Source organism: Pristis pectinata, chromosome 27 (assembly GCF_009764475.1).
Source record: "Pristis pectinata isolate sPriPec2 chromosome 27, sPriPec2.1.pri, whole genome shotgun sequence".
In the NCBI taxonomy this organism is placed as follows: Eukaryota; Metazoa; Chordata; class Chondrichthyes; order Rhinopristiformes; family Pristidae; genus Pristis; species Pristis pectinata.
This window is the reverse complement of record NC_067431.1, coordinates 806,531-828,301: the sequence shown is the minus strand read 5'-3', so window position 1 is coordinate 828,301 and position 21,771 is coordinate 806,531. Positions and strand designations below refer to the sequence as shown.

Sequence of the window (21,771 nt, the reverse complement as noted above, 5' to 3'; positions counted from 1 at the left end):
GAATGAAAAATTCTCACTGGTCTATGACTCAGATGAAAAATAAGCCTGGGTAATCTATAACCATCAAGCCATGTTGAACAAACACTGCCCAACTCAGTGTGAAGTTAGAAAATCTAACTCTGGAAAGTCATGAACTGCTGTTGCATTAAAATGGAATATCATGTTGGTGTGGGGAGCTGTTAGTTTTATGTAAAAGGACCAAAATAATCAGGATAAGGGACCAAAGAAATGAAAATAAGGATCAAGGACACACAAGTACTTGAAAATCTGTACTGGAACACAAGGAGCAAACAGACCCAAGCTCCTCGCTGAGTAGGCTTTATTTTAAACATTGGATTGTCTATTACAAGGAGTGGTTTTAAGTAAGCAAACGGTAGTACATTTTCAAGAGTTATATTTCATTATAAAATTATATTTTTGTTTAATGTTACAAAGTTAATGGAGTTTAATTCAGATGAGTGTGATGTGTTACATTTTGGAAAGTCAAATTAAGGTAGGATTTTCACAGTGAACGGTCCTGGGGAGTGTTGTAGAAGAGGGGGACCTTGGAGTTTAGGTACATGGTTCCTTGAAAGTGCAGTCACAGGTAGACAGGGTGGAGAAGATGATTTTTGGTACACTGGCCTTCATCAGTCAGGGCAACGGGTATAGAAGTTGGAAGGTCATGGTGCGGATGTACAGGACGCTGGTGAGGCTGCACTTGGAGTATTGTGTCCAGTTTGGTCACCCTGCTGTAGGAAAGACGTTATTGAACTGGAAAGAGCGCTGAAACGATTTACAAAGATGCTGCTAAGGCTCAAGGGACTGAGTTCTAAGGAGAGGTTGGACAGGTTACGACTTTATTCGTTGGAGCGTAGTGGACTCAGAGTTGAGCTTATAGAGGTATATAAAATCATGAGGGGCTAGGTAGAGTGAATGTACTCAGTCTTTTTCCCAGGGTTGGGGAATCAAGAACTAGAGGACACAGGTTTAAGGCCAGAGGGGAAAAATTTAATAGGAACTGAGGCACAACTTTTTTACACAGGGGTTGGTACGCATGTGGAATGAGCTGCCAGAAGAAGTGGTTGAAGCAACTACAATAACAACGTTTAAATGACAGTTGGACATAGATGGGAAAGAGTTAAAAAGTTATGGGCCAAACGCTGGCAAATGAGACTAGTTTGGATGCACAACTGGGTCGCCATGGACTAGCTGGGCTGAAGTGCCTGTTTCCCTGCTGTGCGACTCTAATTAGAGTGGACAATGGGAGGAGCTACAGGGAAAACAAATCTCTGTAACATGGAGTACAGCAACCAAAGTTTGGGAATCTCTGTTCTAAACCAATACAGTGCCTGATTATTTACACTTATGTAACAGTGTACATTTACCACTGACATAGCACATGTGTACATTCCTCATGAACAATAGTACTTGTATTTACAAACCTCTAATGCAATGCCTGCAGATATATTTAATTCCATTATACTACACTGATACAATGCTCATTTACTGTACCTATTCCACTGACTTTACGGCTATCTATATACTTCAATGACAATGTGCCTGGGGATACAGTAGACTGACAAAGTGGCGAAGTACATACTACTTACATAGATCACTGACACTGCTTCTGTGTACATACTCCCTGAAATAGCAGCTGTGCATATAGAACCAAGAACAGTGCAGCACAGGAACAGGCCCTTTGGACCACGGTGTCTGTACCGACTATGATGCCAAATTAAACTAATCCCTTCTGCCTGCACATGATCCATATCCCTCCATTCCCTGCAGATTCACGTGTCTATCTAAAAGCCTCTTGAACACACTATCATATCTGTTTCCACCACCACCCCTGGCAGCACATTCCAGGCACCCACTACACTGTGTAAAAGAAAATTGCCCCCGCACAGCCCCTTTAAACTTACCCCCTCTCAACTTAAAGCTACGCCCTCAGGTACTCCACATTTCTACCCTGGGAAAAAGATTTTGGCTGCCTACCCTATCTATTCCTTTCATAAATTTATAAACTTCTATCAGATCTTCCCTGAGCCTCTGATGCTCCAGAGAATACAATCCAAATTTGTTGTCCAACCTCTCCTTATAGCTAAACCTTCTAATCCAGGCAGCATCCTGGTAAACTTCTTCTGCACCCTCTCCAGAGGCTCCACATCCTTCCTGTAATGGGGTGACCAGAACTGCACACAATGCCCCCAGTGCGGTCTAACCAAATTTTATATAACTGCACCATGATTTCCTGACTCTTATACCCTATGCCCCCAGCGATGAGGGCAAGCATGCCTATACCTTCTGTCTACTTGCATTGCCACTTTCAGGGAGGTATGGACTTGGACCCCAAGATATATTCTGGTGAGACCCTTATACTTATTCCACTGAAACTCACAGGTAGATAGGGCAGTTAAGAAAGCTTATGGGGTGTTAGCTTTCATAGGTCATGGGATCGAGTTTAAGAGTCGCGAAGTAATGATGCAGCTTTACAAAACTCTGGTTAGGCCACACTTAGAGTACTGTGTCCAGTTCTGGTTGCCTCATTATAGGAAGGATGTGGAGGCGTTGGAAAGGGTGCAGAGGAGATTTACCAGGATGCTGCCTGGATTAGAGAGTATGGATTATGAGGAGAGACTAAAGGAGCTAGGGCTTTACTCATTAGAGAGAAGGAGGATGAGGGGAGACATGATAGAGGTATACAAAATATTAAGAGGAATAGATAGAGTGGACAGCCAGCGCCTCTTTCCCAGGGCACCAATGCTCAAAACAAGAGGACATGGCTTTAAGGTAATGGGTGGGAAGTTCAAGGGAGATGTCAGAAGAAGGTTTTTCACCCAGAGAGTGGTTGGGGCATGGAATGCGCTGCCTGAGGTGGTGGTGGAGGCTGATACGTTGGTCAAGTTCAAGAGATTGTTAGACAAGCATATGGAGGAATTTAAGATAGAGGGATATGTGGGAGGAAGGGGTTAGATAGTCTTAGGTGTGGTTTGAAGGTTGGCACAACATGGTGGGCTGTGCGGGGGCAATTTTCTTTTACACAGAGTAGTGGGCCTGTATTGTGCTGTATTGTCCTATGGTTCTATGAAAAATGTTGCTGTATATTCTACAATAATATAGACATCATGTTTACAGTCTATTGACACAGCACTTCAACGTATAATATTTATGTGTATACCCCTCAAACACAGAACCTGCATATCTACTCCATGGAGATGCGGCCTATGAATATCACTGATTTTCAATTACCTGAAATATTAATGGTGTTTCTCTTGTCACATATGCAGCCTAGTGTGCTGAATATTTCCACCATTTTCTGTTTTATTACAGACATCAGTGTTTGTGTATATATACAATACAATCTTAGTCATAGAATCATACAGCATGGAAACAGGCCCTTCAGCCCAACTCACCCATGCCAACTGTGTTGCCCAGTGAGCTAATCCCATCTGCCCGCGATTGGCCCATAGCTCTCTAAACCTCTCCTGTCCAGCTGGATTTTAAACGTTGCTAATGTGCCCACCTCAACCACTATTTCTGGCAGCTCATTCCAAATATGCACCACCCTTTGCATGAAGAAGCTGCCCCTGATGTCCATTTTAAATCTTTTGCCTCTGATTTTAAACCTATGCCCTCTTGTTTTTAGCACCCCCTCCATGGGGAAAAGACTATGTGCTTTCACCCTGTCTATGCCCCTCATGATCTTATATGGCTCTCTCTGGTCACCCCTCAATCCCCTACGTTCCAGGGAATAAAGTCTTAGTCAACACAACCTCAAGTGCCCAAGTCCAGGCAACATCCTAGTAAATCTTTTCTAGCTTAATAACATCTTTCCTATAACAGGGTGACCAAAACTGTGCAGAATACTCCAAGTGAGGCCTCACCAGTGCCTTATATAACTGCATCATAATTTCTCAACTCCTATACTCAATGCCCTGATTGATGAAGGCCAGCATACCAAACACCTTCTTCACCACCCTATCTACCTGTGATGCCACTTTCAGTGAACTCTGCACTTGTACTCCTAGGTCCCTCTGTTCCATAACGCTCCCCAGGGCCCTCCCATTCACTGTACAAGTCCTACCCTGGTTTGATCTCCCAAAATGCAATACCTCACATTTAGCTGGATTGAAAGCCATTTGCCAGTCCTTAGCCACACACCTAGCTGATCAAGATCCCCCTGTAACTTTTCATAACCTTCTACACTGTCTACAACACCACCTATTTTAGTATCATCCACAAATTTACTAACCATGCTTTGTACATTCACATCTAAATCATTTATATAAATTACAAATGACAAAGGTCCCAGCACTGACCCCTGCGGCACACCACTAGACACAGGCCTCCAGTCTGAGAAACAACCCTCAACCATCACCCTCTGCTTCCTACCACTGAGCCAATTATGAATCCAATCTGCTATTTCCCCCTGTATCCCATGCGATCTAACCTTCCAGACTAGCCTGCCATGAGGGACCTTACCAAAGGCCTTACTGAAGTCCATATAGACAACAGCCACTGCCCTACCCTCTTGGTTACCTCCTCGAAGACTCCCAAGAGATTTGTCAAACATGACTTCCCACTTCCCCTGACTGTCCCGAATCAGACAATGTCTCTCCAAATGATGGTAGATCCTATCCCTCAGAATCCCCTCCAGCAACTTACCCACCACCGATATCAGACTCATTGGCCTGTAGTTTCCTGTCAATGCACTCTACTTGCATATATAGTTGATAATGCTTGATAAAGTTTTAGTATATAAACTCCACTGATGCAATACTTGTTTATATATTCAACTAAATTGGTGTCTGTGTAATATTAAACGCCCTACTCCATTGATATAATACTTGCCTATCTAGTCCACATTGAGTGCAAATGCATATACTGTACTGCACAGCTAAACCATATGCTCTGATGTTACGGCACCAGTGGTTATATTCCAGAGGTAACGTGCTTGTTTGTGCACAGTTAATGGCAGAACCTGAAAGAGGATTGATATACAGAGGGATCTTCGGGACCAAGTCCATAGCTCCCTGAAAGTGGCAAACCAAGTATACAGGGTGGTAAAGGCGGCATACGGCATACTTGCTTTGATCACTAGGGGCATGGAGTATAACAGTCAGGAAGTCATGCTGCAGTTGAATAAAACTTTGGGTAGTCCGCACTTGGAGTATTATGTGCAGTTCTGGTCGCCCCATTACAGGAAGGATGTGGAAGCATTGGAGATGCTTCAGAAGAGATTTACCAAGGTGCTGCCTGGAATAGCTATAAGGAGAGATTGGACAAACTTGGATTGTTTTCTCACATTATTCAGATAACGTGAAGGTAAATCTGAAGTGTTTCTACAAGTATATTAAGAGTAAAAGGATAGTAGGGGACAAAATTGGTCCCCTAGAAGATCAGAGTGGTCGTCTACGTGTGGAACCTCAGGAGATGGGAGAGATCTTAAACCGGTTTTTGCATCAGTATTAACTCAGGAAACTGGCAGCGTGGATATGGAAGGAAGGGAAACAAGCAGTAGTGTCATGGAATAGAGATTAAAGAGGAGGTGCTTGCTGCCTTACAGCGAATAAAGGTAGATAAATCCCCTGGGCCTGACAAGATATTTCTTCGGACATTGAGAGAGACTAGTGTAGAAATTGCAGGGGCCCTGGCAGATATATTTAAAATGTCTTTAGCCATGGGTGAGGTGCCGGAGGACTAGAGGGTAGCTCATGTAGTTCCGTTGATAAAAAAAGGCTCTAAAAGTAAACCAGGTAATTACAGGCTGGTGAGCCTGACATCAGTAGTAGGTAAATTACTGGAAGGTTTTCTGAGAGATCGGATATACAAGTATTTGGACAGCCAAAGGCTGATTAAGGATAGTCAGCATGGCTTTGTGCGTGGTAGATCGTGTTTAACGAATCTTGTAGAGTGTTTTGAGGAGGTTACCAAGAAAGTAGATGAAGGAAAGGCTGTGGTTGTTGCATACATGGACAAGGTCCCACATGGGAGGTTGGTTCAGAAGGTTCAGTCACTAGGTATCCATGGAAAGGTTGTAAACTGGATTCGAAATTGGCTGTGTGGGAGAAGACAGAGTGGTAGTGGATGATTGTTTCTCAGACTGGAGGCCTGTGACTAGTGGTGTGCCTCAGGGATCGGTGCTGGGGCCATTGTTGTTTGTTGTCTATATCAATGATCTAGATGATAATGTGGTAAATTGGATCAGCAAGTTTGCTGATGACACTAAGATTGGAGGCGTAGTGGACAGTGAAGAAGGCTTTCAAAGCTTGCAGAGGGATCTGAACCAACTGGAAAAATGGGCCAGAAAATGGCAGATGGAATTTAATGCAGACAAGTGTGAGGTGTTGCATGTTGGAAGGACAAATCAAGGGAGGGCATACACAGTAAGTGGTAGGGCACTGAGGAGTGCGGAGGAACAAAGGGATCTGGGAGTTCAGATACATAATTCCCCGAAAGTGGCGTCACAGGTAGACAGGGTTGTAAAAAAAGGCTTTTGGCATCCTGGCATTCATAAATCAAAGTATTGCATATAGGAGTTGGGATGTTATGGTGAGGTTGTATAAGTCATTGGTGAGACCAAATTTGGAGTATTGTGTGCAGCTCTGGTCACCTAACTATAGGAAGGATATCAGTAAGATTGAAAGAGTGCAGAGGAGATTTACTAGAATGTTGCTGGGTCTTCAGGAGTTGAGTTACAGGGAAAGATTGAACAGGTTGGGACTTTATTCCTTGGAGCGCAGAAGAATGAGGGGAGATTTGATAGAGGTTTACAAAATTATGAGGGACATAGACAGAGTTAATGTGAGTAGGCTCTTTCCACCTAGATTAGGAGAGATAAGTATGAGAGGACATGGCTTTAGGGTGAAAGGGGGAAGGTTTAGGGGGAACATTTTCACTCAAAGAGTGGTGAAAGTGTGGAACGGGCTGCCAACTGATGTAGTAAATGCGGGCTCACTCTTAAGTTTTAAGAATAAATTGAATAGATACATGGACGGGAGAGGTCTGAAGGGTCATGGACTGGGTGCAGGTAAGTGGGACTAGCTGAATAACGTTTTGGCACAGACTAGAAGGGCCGAATGACCTGTTTTCTGTGCTGTAGTGCTCTATGGTTCTAATGTCAGAGGTTGAGGAGAGACCTGATAGAAGTTTATAAATTTATGAAAGGTATAGATAGGGTAGACAGTCAGAATCTTTTTCACAGGATAGAAATGTCAAATACTAGAGGCCATAGCTTGAAAGTGAGAGGGTAAAGTTTAAACGGATTGTATAAGAGCAAGTTTCTTTTCCCCACACAGACAGTAGTAGGTGCCTAGAACGCGCTGCCAGGGATGCTAGTGGAAGCAGGTATAATAAGGTTAGGGAGATGGGCTGAGGAATGGCAAATGGATTTCAACTTAAGATAAGTGAGGGGTGAGGCATTCTGGACATTCAAACCAGGGTAGGACTTATACAGTGAATGGCAGGGCACTGAGAGTGTTGTGAAACAGAGGGACCTGGGAGTACAAGTGCACAGTTTGCTGAAAGTGGCCGCGCAAGTAGACAGGGTGGTGAAGAAGGTGTTTAGCATGCTGGCCTTCATCAGTCAGGGCATCGGGTTTAGGAGTAGGGACATCAGTTTGTAGTTATATAAGTTGTTGTTGATCCGCACTTGGAGTACTGTATACGGTTTTGGTCACCGTGTTATAGGAAAGACATTGTCAAGCTGGAGAGTGTGCAGAAGAGATTTACGAGGATGCTGCCTGGACTAGGGGGTCTGAGTTATAGGGAGAGGCTGGCCACACTGGACCTTTATTTCTTGCAGCATAGGAGAATGAGGGGCAACCTCACAGAGGTTTATAAAATCATGAGGTGTATAGATAAGGTGGTCAGTCAGTCTTTTCTCTAGTGTTGGAGAGTCCAAAACTAGAGGGCACAGATATAAGAGGGGAGAGATTTAGAAAAGACCTGAGAGGTAACTACTTTACACAGACAGTAGCAAGTACCTGAATGAGTGTCAGAGGAAGTGGTCGAGGCAGGTACAATTGCAACGTTTGAGACATTTGGATAGGTACATGGAGGGGAGGGACTTGGAGGGTTATGGGCTGAATGCAGGCAACTGGGACTAGGAGAGAGGATGCTGTGGTCAGCGTCCAGTTGGGCCAAGGGGCCTGTTCCCGTGCTGTATTACTCTGCGACTCTAATGGGTGTTTAAGAGGCTGTTAGAAAGGCAAATTAACATGCAGGGAATGGAGGGATAATATGCAGACAGAAGGGATTCATTCAATCAAGCTCAGCACAGACAGCCTGAAGGGCCTGTTCCTGTGCTGTACTGTTCTATGTTGACTTCAGGAAAGGGGGTGGTGTACATGCACCTGTCTGCATCAGTGGTGCTGAGGTCGAGAGGGTTGAGAACTTCAAGTTCCTGGGAGTGAACATCACCAACAGCCTGTCCTGGTCAAATCATGTAGATGCCACAGCCAAGACAGCTCACCAGCACCTCTACTTCCTCAGGAGGCTAAAGAAATTCGGTATGTCCCCTTTGACACTCACCAACTTTTATCGATGCACCATAGAAAGCATCCATCTGGATGCATCACAGCTTGGTACAGCAACTGCTCTGCTCAGGACCGCAAGAAACTGCAGAGAGTTGTGGACACAGCCCAGTATGTCACAGAAAGCAGCCTCCTCTCCTTGGGCTTTTTCTTTACCTCTCACTACATTGGTGAAGCAGCCAGCATAATCAAAGACCCCACCCACCTGAGTCATCTCTCTTCTCTCCTCTTCCATCAGGTAGAAGATACAGGAGCCTGAGGGCACATACCACCAGGCTCAAGGACAGCTTCTCTCCCACTGTCATAAGACTATTGAACGGTTCCCTTGTGTGATGAGATGGACTATGACCTCACGATCTACCTTGTGATCTTGCACCTTATTGTCTATCTGCACTGCACTCTCTCTGTAGCTGTGACACTTTACTCTGTGCTGTTGTTTTTATCTGTACTACCTCAATGCACTATGTACTAAAACAATGTAACGGCACTGTGTAATGAATTGACCTGTACGATCGGTATGCAAGACAAGTTTTTCACTGTACCTTGGTACAAATGACAATAATAAACCAATACCAAGTTCCTTTGATAAAATACTGCTTTCAGTCTAATGATATACCACCTGTGTATATATGCCCATTTACCTAAATACACAGATATAACTCCTTTTGAAGTTTACGCAAAATTTTAATACAGCAGTTGCCCAATATACAAGATTATTGTATATCGGGCAAATGTTTATTCATTTCACTGATAAAACACAAATATTACACAAATACTACACAAATACAGTGCTTCTATTTCCACTGCGCTAATACAGTGCCAATAACACATACTCCAATGATGCCACTCCTTTATTTAAACTCCACTGATACAACTGTGTCTATATAATAACTGATATTGTGCTTGTGTATAAACTATTGTAATATTTATCCAATAACTGTTTCTGAAAACGAATACACACAATTTCCTGAAATTGTTCAGTTCTAAGAGTCTGGGGTTCAGGTGTGTTGCCTTCTACTTTGAACAGAATGTCAGCCATGTAACTTTGGCCAACAAGTAAAACCAGATACTTAACAAGAATAGAGAAAGTATTTTTAAACTGTTGTCATAGTGCCACTGTGTGCAGGATCGAGATGCTGATGTGATTGCACAGCTAAGATTAACATGCTGCACAACATTCAGCCTGGTAGTGCCCATCACATGCTCAAAGTATTGTTGACACTCTTGAGATAACTGTGAAAGGAAGTTCTAGAACAACAGAAGTTGCATGATGTGCTAATTTTCATGGTGCACTTACATAAATTATAAATGACTGTACCAGTACTAATCCCAAGTGTCTTAACCGTTACATCCTCCAATCTAAAAATCAGCCACTTTTATCATGAACCCACTTCCTGCACGGATGATGACATTTACTTCTTTAAAATAAGCCTAAAAATATCAGTTTATTTCTGTTTACAGTAAGTTATCATTTTCAGGAGTGGCCCACAGAACTGGTTTGGATTGCAAGTGTGGTCCTCCCTGCAACACTTCTGCACCAGAACTTTGTAGCACTCCACAACTGTTCCATCCACGGAATGGATCTGGCTCATTTTCCACACTTACAAGGCACAACTCTGCATCTGAGCCAGCCCCAAGTTCATTCAGGTAGGCATCTGGAAGAGATGCTGCCCCGCTCAACTCCTGCTGTAAGTTTTAGACCCCTCTGCGGAAGGGAAAGGTTTCCTATCATCTCCTCTATCTATACCCCCTCATAATTTTATATCCCTTTATCAGGTCCCATCTCAGTTCCAAGCAAATAAAAATAGCCTCTCCAGTCTCTCCTCATAACTGATACCCTCCATCCCAGACAACTTCCTGGTGAACCACCTCTGCACTTTCTCCAGTGAAATCACATTCTTCCTACATTGTGGTGGCTAGAACTGCACATAGTACTCTGGCTGTGGCTTAACCAATGTTTTATAAAGTAATACCATAATCTCCCTGCTCTTTTATTCTTTGCCCTGCTGACAGATTTCTACACCACCATTTCTAACTATGCTGCCACCTGCAGGAGCCCTTGGACCAAAACACCAAAGTCCTCTGCTCTTTAGTACTCCCTTGGTTCCCTCCATTCAATGTGTACATCCTACCCTTAATAATCCATCCAAAGTGCAACACCTTACATTTATCAGGATTAAATGTACAAGGCTCAGATGGGACAGCATTTTTGAGCTGTGTCCAGGAGAGCTTTTTGATGCAGTACATAGACAGACTAACAAGGGAAGGAGCATTACTGGACTATAAGCTTGAGTTTAAAAATTCAGAAAATTGTACAGCCTCAATTTCTGTCACACTGTCAAAGGCAAAGAATGGTCATGAAATACCACTAGCGGACAGGATTAAAGTAAACCCAAAGATGTTTTTTTTAAGTCTACTAGCTGCGTTCTGCTGGCAATAATGATGTTTGCATTTATTTCCATGCCATTGGGTTTTATATTACTCCTTGTAAATGAAATAAAATCTAACTTAAAGATATAATTATCCATGAATATAATTAGGCTAAAATTATGCAGTTTAACTAAAGTTAGCAATAAAAAACAAAGTGAAAATAAATATGTATACAAAAATTACATTTAATATAGTTCTCCTTAAGTAGGTATGTACCCATGCACAACATGTAAACTTCCCTGATTTCACTGAAGTGCTTCAAAATACACCATATTTCTTTCTTTCAAATCCAATGTAAAAACTTGCAGGTTATTTATCATCTCCAACTCTGGAACAACATGTAGCTGACCATGGGAAAAGCATTGAGTTTTAAGAGCAAGGCCAACAATTTTCAATGATTGCCCTTGCGCCTTGTTAATGCTCACAGCAAAACTAAGTTGAACAGGGAACTGAAGTCGCTTGAATTGAAAAGGAAGATCGGATGGGATAATTAGTATCAGAGGGATGCCTTCATTTTCCCTTCAGTCATTATTGTAGTAATTTTTAAATTGATATTCTTGACATTGCATTGTATTTATGAAACCAAATTCCTCAGTAGCATGATTGAAGTTCTTTTAGTTCCAGATTATATGGCACACCAGATGGTTACAACATGTTTAAAAATTCAACAGAAAATTGTACAGCTTCAATGTCTGTCACACTGTCAATAGATTTACATTGTGCAGGCTGTCCATGAAGCTTTGAAAGGTCTTTATTCATGGCCTGTACAGCATCATTTTTTGGTGTAAAGTTGCTCTTTTAAGGCAATTCAAATAGTGTTGTTTGCCATTTGGGAAAGCAGCTTGCAGCAGAACATGAAGTGATGTAACAATTTGGCCCAAGTTTTTCATTGAAATTATTCCCATTGAGTCTTTGTGTTTAACTTTCCCATTTCCCCAATTTGAGTAAACGTGAAGCAAAGTCTCTCACAGATGGATCGTCTGCCAAATGCACTCACACATCACTTTTCAACATTTTCCCAAATATATGATGCTTTAATGCAAAGTTTCAATTCATTTGCTTGAGTAGCTCATGGAATTACTGGTGGCATTTGAAGAAAATTTCCAGCTATCCCAAAGTAATACCTCCCATTATTGTGCCCAAGATCTTACAACATTTCAACATGAACATTCCAAATGTGCAGTTTTTCCCCGTCAAAAGTGTTGAAGCACTGCTCGATGATCCAAAGGCCAGGCAATCAGGTTTTGTCTTCGAACATAAGCCAGAAGTAGATTAGTAAGGAAAGTTTTTCCAGTTCCATCAGCAGTATCCAAAAACAGATTCCCTGATCATTGTAAACAGCCTCCGTATTAGCATCTGAGGCATTTCTTTGGTCTCTCACTAAATTTGGTCCTTTCTCTCCAATATATTTGTCTTAAATCACAGCTGGTCTCCTGCAGAAACTCTGTGCACAAATTTTCAGTTTCTCTTTGTGGGTCAGGTAGACCAAAAGTACTCAAGTCAAATCCACCCAAACATTTAGTACATCAGAAAAAGATCTGAAAAAAAGCTCATCAATTTTCAATGGGGAATATTAAAATTAGACCCCTTTTGGGATATGGAAGGCCAGCAATGGAGGTTTTAGAAAAATTAAGAGTGTAGTGCACATCCTTATGCTAAATCTAACTTGCATGCAATATTTCAGATTTCTACGTTGGTTCATTACTGAACAATGCTTGAGGCACATGGACATTCTACTTCACTACACATCTTTAGATTTAGATAAACGGCAAAAGAATGACAAACAATCTGCTGGAGGAACTCAGTGGGTCAAGCAGCAACGGTGGGAGGAAATGATTTGTTGATGTTTCAGGTCAAAACCCTGCTTCAGGTCCTGATGCATGGTTTCAACCCAAAACGTCAACAATTCCTTTTCTCCCATGGATGCTGCTTCCCCCAGCAGATTGTTTGTTGCTCCAAATTCCAGCATCTGCAGTCTCATGTCTCCAAAGGCAAAAGAATAACTAGGAAAGAGTAGGACGCATTGTGGACAACAGGGGCAATCAGTGTGTGGAGCCAGAAGGTATAGATGAGGTCATAAATGAATGCTTTTCATCAGTACTCACAAAGGAAACAAGACTTTGTAGTTGGAGAATTCAGTGAAGTGGAAGGTGAAATTCTGGTGCAAGTCTCCATGAATAAAAAGGAGGTACTCAATGCCTTTGCAGGCTTAAATCCTCACAGCCAGATGGGATTTATCCCAGACTGATTTGGGAGGCAGGGAAGAGATTGCTCGGGCTCTGACTGAGATTTTTAAGTCTTCGCTGGACAGTGAGGCAGCAGATGACTGGAGGATGGCAAATACAGTCAGCAGTGAAAAGCCTGGTAATTACTGACCTGTGAGCCTAACACCAGTAGTAGGGAATTAATGGGAAAAATATCTGAAGGCAGGAATAATGATCATTTTGAAAGGCAGGGACTAATCAGAGACAGCCAACATGGCTTTGTCAAAGACAGATCCTGTCTGACCAATCTGATTGTTACCTCTTCAAAAAAAAACACAAAGTGTATTGATGAGTGCAGTGCAGTAGATGTGGGCTTCATTGACTTCAGTGAGGCCTTCGAAAAGGTCCCATATGGGACACTGGTCTAAAAGGTCAGGGTCCATGGGATCCAGGGTAAGTGGGCAAATCAGATCCAAAATTGGCTTGGCAATAGGAGAGAGGTGGTGATAGTAAAGGGCTGCTTTTGTGATTGGATGCCTGTGACTTGGGATCAGTGTGGGGTCCCTTGTTGTCTGTGGTGTACATAAATGATGTGGATGTAGGAGGCATGACCAGTATGTTTGCAGAAGACACCAAGAATGGTGTAGTTGTTGATAGTGTAGTCTTAGGCTATAGGGTGATTTTGATGTATTAGTGAAATCGGCTGAGAAATTACAGGTGGAGTATAATCCAGATAAATGTGAGGTGATGCATTTTGGGAGTACAAATGAGGCTAGGGCATGCACCATGACTAGTAGGGTCTTAGGGAGTGTTGAGGAACAGAAGGACTTTAGTTTACAAGTCCAAACATCCTTGAAGGTGGCAGTGCAGGTAGATGTGGTTAAGAAGGCATATGGGATGCTGGCCTTCATTAGTCAGGGCAATGAATACAACAGCAGGGAGGTTATGCTCCAACTTTATAAAACATTGGTTAGACCTCAGCTGGAGCACTGCATGCAGTTCTGGTCACCACACTATAGGAAGGATGCGATGGTGCTGGAGAGGATGCAGAGGAGATTCACCAGGATGTTATGAGGAGAGAATGGGGAAGCTGGGTCTGTTCTTCCTGGAGTGGAGTTCATGGAGGGGACATGATTGAGCTACATAAAACTATGAGGGGTATAGATAGGGTAGACCGAGGAAGCCATTTCCCATAGTAGATCAAACGAGAGGATATAGACTTAGGGTAAGGAGATTTAGAGCGGAATTGAATGGACCTTTGTCACCCAGAGTGGTGAGTACCCGGAAGACACTGCCCGAGAGAATGATAAAAGCAGAGTCACTGACAGCATTTAAGAGGTGTCCAGATGAATACTTGAATCAGCTTGATAGGTGGTTATGGGCCAAGTGCTGGGAGATAGGATTGATACACTGGGAGCCCACAGGTCAGGGTGAACATGGTTGGCCAACTGGCCTGCTTCCATGCCGTATGACTCTATAACTAAGGCTCTACAAATTCCATCTGCCACCACTCTGCGTATTTTACCAACTGATCGATATCATCTTGTAGTCTAAAACTAGCCTCCTATCAAAACACTACTGATTTGCGTGTCATCTGCAAAGTTACTTATCATTTTCAAATCATTGTCTACCATAAACAGTAATGATCCCGACACCGATCGCTGTGGTACACCACTGGCCGTAGACTTTCAACTGCAAAAAAACAATCACCACCCTGTGCTTCCTTTAGTAGGCCAACTTTGAATTCAATTTGCCTTGGATTCCATGGGCTCCAACTTTTTGGACCAGCTTACCATGTGGGACATTGTCAAAGGCCTTACTGAATTCCATGTGGACCACATCAACAGCATTACCCTCACCAATACGTTTTGCTACCTCTTCAAAAAAAAAACAAAATACATATTGCTGCGACAGGATCGCCCCCATAATAAAGCAATTATTATGCTTTAACTACACTGATTAATCCCATCTCAAGAAATTGTTTCATAGAACTTCCCTACCACTGATGTTAGAATCACAGGCCTCTACTTACTTGGCTTATCCCCACTCCCTTATACTACATTTGCTGACCTCCAGTCATCTCTCAGGGCTCCAGAAATCTCCTCCCTTGCCTCCCAGAGCAGCCTGGGATACATATCATCAGGGTCTGGAGACTTATCCACCTTTGTGCCCACTTATGCCCTCCTCCTTATCGAGGATAACATGTTCCAGAATGTCGTCGTCTCTTTTCCAACTACAATGTCCTTCTCCTTTGTGAATATGCATGAGAAGTATTCAATTAACACCTCCCCTACGTCCTCAGACTCCACACACAGATTGCCCCTTTGGTCCATAATGGGCCCTCATCTTTCCCTGGTTACCCTCATACCCTGAAGTACTTATGAAATGCTTTAGAATTTTCCTTAATTCTGCCTGCCAGTGATATTGCATGCACCCTCTTTCCCTTCCAAGGAAGTACCCTTCCTTCACTTTCGATACTCCTAGAGGGTTTCGCTTGTTTTCAGATCTCTTTACAGAGGCATCAATACAGCACGGAAATGCTCTTTGGCCCTCCAAGTCCATACTGACCATGAAACACCTATTTACAATAATCCTTTTAATCCCAGTTTTTTTTTTATTCTCCCCAGACTTTACCACCCACCAGAAAGGGGCAATTTATTGTGAACAATTATCCTACCAACCTGCACGTCTTTGGGGTATAGGAGGAAACCCACATGGTCACAGGGAGAACGTGCAAACTCCACACAGATATTATCAGAGGTCAGGATTGAACCTGGGTCTCTGCCACTATGAGGCAGCGGCTGTACTAGCTGTGCCACTGTGCTTACTTGCTTTATACTTGTTTTTTTTTAAAATCTAGTATTCAATAGCCTTTAAGATCCTGAGTTCCTGTGACTTGTTATTACCTTTCACTCTTATGGGAGCATGCTGCCCTGAATTACCACTGTTTTACTTTTAAATGACTCCTACTTGTCAGATGTAGACTCACCTCTAAGCAGCTCCTCCCAGTCTACTTTTGCCAGGGCCTGTCTTATGACATTGAAATCAACCTTCCCCCAATTCAGCACCTTAGTTTCCAGATCTTCCTTATTATTTTCCATAATTCTTGAATTTAAGAGTTATGATCATTATCTCCAGTAGGTCCAGTACTTCCCCCTCTCAAGGACTACCTCTGTATCAGTTCAAAAACCTCTTCCAGACACACTTTAAAAATTCCACCCCCTTTGAGCCTTTCAGACTAAAACGATCCAGGGAGTTGAAATTCCCTACTTCTATAACCCTATTATGATTACACTTCTCTGATTGGTCTACATAGTACTCCTCTATGTCCTGCTGACTCCTAGGCCTGTTGTATATCCTTGCAAAGTGATTGCCCCCTTTTTGTTTCTAAGCCCTATGTACATGGCACCATTGAAGAGCCTCCTAGTACATCTAGTTCATAATAGATTCCTTAATTTTGCAACATCCCCTTCTCTTCTATTCCCCATGCGCCTCTGTAGCACTGAAAAACTCCACAGCCTGGAATGTTGAGTTGTCGGTCCTGCCTTTAACCATGTCTCATGCCCTACCATCCTGGCTTTAAAGCCTAAACCCTTAAAACCCTTCCTCATGATCTTTCCCATACTTGCAACCTCTACCCCCTCACTACACACCATCCTTTCCATACACCCCTTATGCTTGCTACACTGCCAAAATCTTTATTCCTTCCTCGATCACTAGAACTGCAGCCAAGCCCATTTGTTTCCCCAAACTTCTTCCCCCGCCTCATCCTTCTCTTCCCAATACCTGCATGCTCCAACTTCCAAATCCACCCAAGCCCTCTATATTTCCTCTTTTTCCAAGTCACTCAGCACTTTGAAGGTCATTTTGATAACCCATCTCCAGCCTTCTTTCAGATTATGCAGCTGCTGCACGAGTAACAACGGAGCCTGGCGAGGGTCTGCTGCTGCTGACAGCATCTTGTTGTCTGGGAATCATTCCCACATCGACTTACTTATGAATACTCATGTAAGCGGTGGTACTTGCACAGCCTGTTGACAATGCTTCAAATATGATGGAAGTGTCCAGTCGTGACAGTCCTGATCCACCGACATCTGGGCGAACATAAATCCCACCAAACCCAAGTTGTGCAGCCTTTCTCATTGTCTCCACAGGGAAGATTTCCTATCAAATATTAAAATGCAAGGATAATGATAATCATCATTCCACAAAAATATCAGACAAGTGAGAAAGTATAGTTTGAATTGCCATTTTTTCTGTAGCTGATGAAGTATCCTTTGTGTGGACCCACTGTTCACACTCATGAAAGCAATTTATAGGCTTGGTTGCAGATATAGTCACAGAATATTCTCTATAAGGCAGTGTTCTCAAAGGAACAAGTATTATAACCACAAGGACACAGTGAACATTAATACCAGGATATTGCTCAAAGACAGTAGCAAACTCACATTAAATAATGGATGCAGATTTCAAGGCCACAATTGCAATGGATTCCCAAAACGAACAGTGAAAATGGTTTTAGTCCTATCACACTTTGGAACCTTGAGTTTGTTTAGTAGACAAAAAAATTCACAAGTCAGACCCATTGTGAAGTTGAAGCAAGCAGTGGTGCTTGCACAGCCTGTTTACAATGCTTCAAAAAAAAATGATCCAAGTGTCTGCTTTCAGTAGCCCCGATCTTCCAAAGGAGTCCAAACAGAAATTCTAGTTGTCACTAAATAAGGAGGCATTAATACCAGGGCCATCACTACTCAAAAGCAACAAACATAAAAAGCACCCTTTTATAAAAACATTGAGCTGTGCACATTCATGATATAAAACTCAAGAGTTTTAAAATATTTTAATAAGTGCTACAGACTGCACACAGACCACAGCTGGCCTACTGCAATGCCCAGTAAGTGCTACAGACTGCACACAGACCAGAGCTGGCCTACTGCAGTGCCCAGGACCCTCAGCCTGCTGCCAGGCCTCCGATGTTCCTGGAACCGCTTTCATTTCCGCTGCCCCCCTCCCCCCCCAAACCTATCTAAACTATTCCTAGGCAGTGGGATTGGAATTTCCACAAGCACTTGTCTTAAGATTTCAGAAGACATCAACATGTAAAATGACCAAAATCGATCTACTTGTACTTTCAAAAAAAATAATCAAAACATAAAAATCCCTGGATCAGAGGTTAACTTCCTCCTTAAATTTAATGCTCGTTTTGGGTGAACATCACAAAACAAAGTTATTTAAACCTGTAATTTCAAAACCAATCAGCATTACAAGTTCTTTCCTTCTGCCAGCCCCCACACTTGCCGTCTGACTGTACTATGCTGAATGAAAGACTGCACTAGAGTCACAAACCTTTCTACCCTCAGTCTCCAAGGTAACAAAATGGAAATTGCTACATGGATGAATTTCTTGAATTCCCCCTTCTTAGTCAGTCCTTTGGGTTTTGAGGTGGAAGAAAGCTCCAATACTTTCTGGATCTGCAAATTCTGACAAAATTTCTCCCTAGAATCCTACTATTCATTGCCCACATACTTGACACAAGACTCCCAAAACAAGCATTCTACATTGTCTGACATAGCAGAGATTTCCAAAAAGATAGAGAAAATGTTAACTTGGTTCCCCAATGCCAATTTGGTTTCAAAAGTTTCCTTGGGGTAAAAATTAATATCCTCGCCTTCTCTGTGGCTTCCATGTGCTCTCAATGCAGAGACTATGTGCTGAGCACCTTCCAAGGAGCTCCTATGCCATTTCAAGCAGTCACAAGCCAGGGATTCTGATAAGGCTCGCTGTCTCATGACAGGACCTTACTATACTGCAGCTTAATGCAGAGTGCTTGATTTGGTCCCTACAGAGTACTGAGGAACCTTTGTGATCAAGTCCAAGGATCTCTGAAGGCAGCAGTTATTAAGATGATGTACAGAATACTTGCCTTCATTAGCTGGGGCACAGAACACAAGAGCCTGGAGGTTATGATACAACTATGTAAAACATTGGTAAGTCTTCAGCTAGAGTATTGGGTGCAGTTTTGGTTGTCACACTAAAGGAAGGACATGATTACACTGGAGAGTGTACGGAGGAGATTCATCAGGATGGGAATCAGCACTATGAGGAGAGACTAGATAGGCTGGGTTTGGTTTCCTTGGAGCAAAGGAGACTGAGGAGAGACATGTTAGAGGTATACAAAATTATTAAGGGGTAGAAGAGATAGCAGGAAACTTTTCTCCACAGTAGAGGTGTCTAAAGCCAGAGAGCCAAAATTTATGGCAAGGGATATGAAGTTTAGAGTGGACCTGTGGAATCTGAGAGGCAGGAACTCTCACAACATTTAAGTATGTAGATAAGCACATGAATTGGCAAAACACAAAAATCCACAGCCAAATGCTGGAAAATGGGTTCTTGATAGTCTTCATGGACGTGGTGGGTTAAAAGGCCTGTTTCTATGGGTAACATTGCCCACCCATCTGCACTAGTTCAGAATAATTAGAACCTCAATATATGCTTGATTAAGAACATGGACATTGGCTTGCCTACTTTGCCAAGCATTTGGAAGATTTTGCACAAACAGCAGCTGTGGCAGAGTTTGAGGTTCCCACGTGTTCATTAGCCACAAAAATTGGAGCAGTCATCCTTGATACCAACAGTCTGCCTAAGTTGTCGTCGCACATTGTACTTGTCTCAGAACTAAAAGGGGAGAGGGTGTAAAGTCACAGCCGTCAGGTATACAATGAGCTTATCGCATTGATCTATAAATACAGGAGCAGTTTCTGTTGGATGCTCATCAGGACTTAACTGGAACTTCAAATCCACCAGATTTGTAGAATGTTTCCTTTTACACATTTATTTTTCAACATCTAGGCATCAATGGCAAGGCCTGCACTACCATCTGTCCCTAACTGCCCTCGAGTAGGAGCAGAAAATAAGACGGAGCAGCATTTGGGGAAGAAATTATCACTGAAAGGGGAATAGATCACTGCAACTGTGTCTGACCCTGTTAAAGAGGCTGAGAAATGAGAAAAAAACTCCCATGGCCAAGGGGGAAAAAAAAAAATCAAAAGTGGATAAAATCTGTGTGGTTGTTCAAGTGTAGACAGGGAACACTGCTGTTAGTGCACTAACACTAGGGGAAGAATAAAATGTTGCAGGATATAGATGCTAAAGGATAAAGGCATAGAGCTGCCGGAGAATGAGGCAGCAACATAAAGTTTGACGAGAATGGTTAGGGATTAGAAAGCGAGGAGGAAAGGAAAAAGACTGGAAGCAAGGTACAGATGCATAGAATCTAAAACAGGTAAACTACAACATCAATGCAGTAAATTACAGAAGGAGGTGGATAGCGAAGTGCAAGAAAGTATTCTTTTCAGGAGTAAAGGAAGCTGTCTGGGTACAGCGAGAGCAAGTAAACCTGCACTGGCCATTCAGCAAGCAGAGATTGAACAGTTATGACAAGGTGAAAAAAGCCAGAGAAAGAACCAAAGGTGAATGGAAGGTGGTAGAACAGGGGATAATGTGTCAGATAAGAAACAGTTTACAGTAATGTCCAATGTTCTTGAGTTATGAGTGGTTAGCCCTCTTCTTGAATCACTCCTGCCTTTTGTGAGGGCACTTACAGGATTTAGACCCAATGACCAGGGAAGCAGCAGTGTACTTCCAGGTTAGGACAGCACTGGTGGTAGATGTTGTAGGGCAACCTAGACTATCGTTGCAGTGGTACAAGTTGCAGCCATCACGGATCCAGTGGTGGAGGGACTGAACGTTTGGGGTTGTGATAGGCAATAATCAAGCAGGCTGCTTTGCCCATATCACAACACATATCCAAATGCAGCATTAGAAGCAACACACAAAAAGCTGAAGGAATTCTCGACCTGAAATGTCGACTGTCCATTTCCCTCCCTAAACGCTGCCTGTCCTGCTAAGTTCCTCCAGTTTTTTGTGTGTTGCTTCATTGCAGTCTTTTAGCATTAGGAGACCTGGCAAAATTGAAGTCAATGAGAGGCAATGGGAATAAAGATGAAAAACCCTCCACCATACAAGGTCACACCTAGATTAAAGAACATGAAACAGTACAGTACAGGAACAGACCCTTTGGCCCATGACACTGTGCCGAACTAATTAAGCTAATGATGTCTAATTACACCAATCTGCTTACACAAGGTCCATATCCCTCCATTCTCTGCACATTCATGTGCCTATCTGAGAGCCTCTTAAACACCTCTACTGTATGTGTCTCTGCCACCACCCCAGGCAGCACATTTCAGGCACCCACCACCGTGTAAAAAAAACTTGCCCTGCATATCTCCTTTGAACTTACCCCTTCTCACCTTAAATGTATGCCCTCTGGTATTAGATATTTTGACCCTGGGAAAAAGATACCAGCTGTCTACTCTATCTATGCTTCTCATAATCTTATTAACTTCCATCAGGTCTCCCCTCAGCCTCTGCCACTCCAGAGAAAACAACCTTAGTTTGTCCAACCTCTCCTTATAGCACCTGCCCTCTAATCTAGGCAGCATCTTGACAAACCTTTTCTGCACCCTCTCCAAAGCCTTCACATCGTTTCTATAATGGGGTAAACAGAATTGTACCCTGAGGGACCCTGTTGAATGCCTTACTAAAATCCATGTAGATAA

The 21,771-nt window shown here is 42.8% G+C and overlaps 1 protein-coding gene across 1 annotated transcript in view; it reads right to left on the bottom strand.

Moving 5' to 3' along the window:
* The window catches only part of acad8 (acyl-CoA dehydrogenase family, member 8), a 97,132-nt gene that overhangs the window by 60,320 nt on the left and 15,041 nt on the right, over positions 1 to 21,771 (bottom strand). The window contains exon 3 of the mRNA XM_052040047.1: positions 17,145 to 17,314. Within this exon, the coding sequence (XP_051896007.1) occupies positions 17,145 to 17,314 (170 nt within the window). The remainder of the gene's footprint in view (positions 1 to 17,144; positions 17,315 to 21,771) is intronic.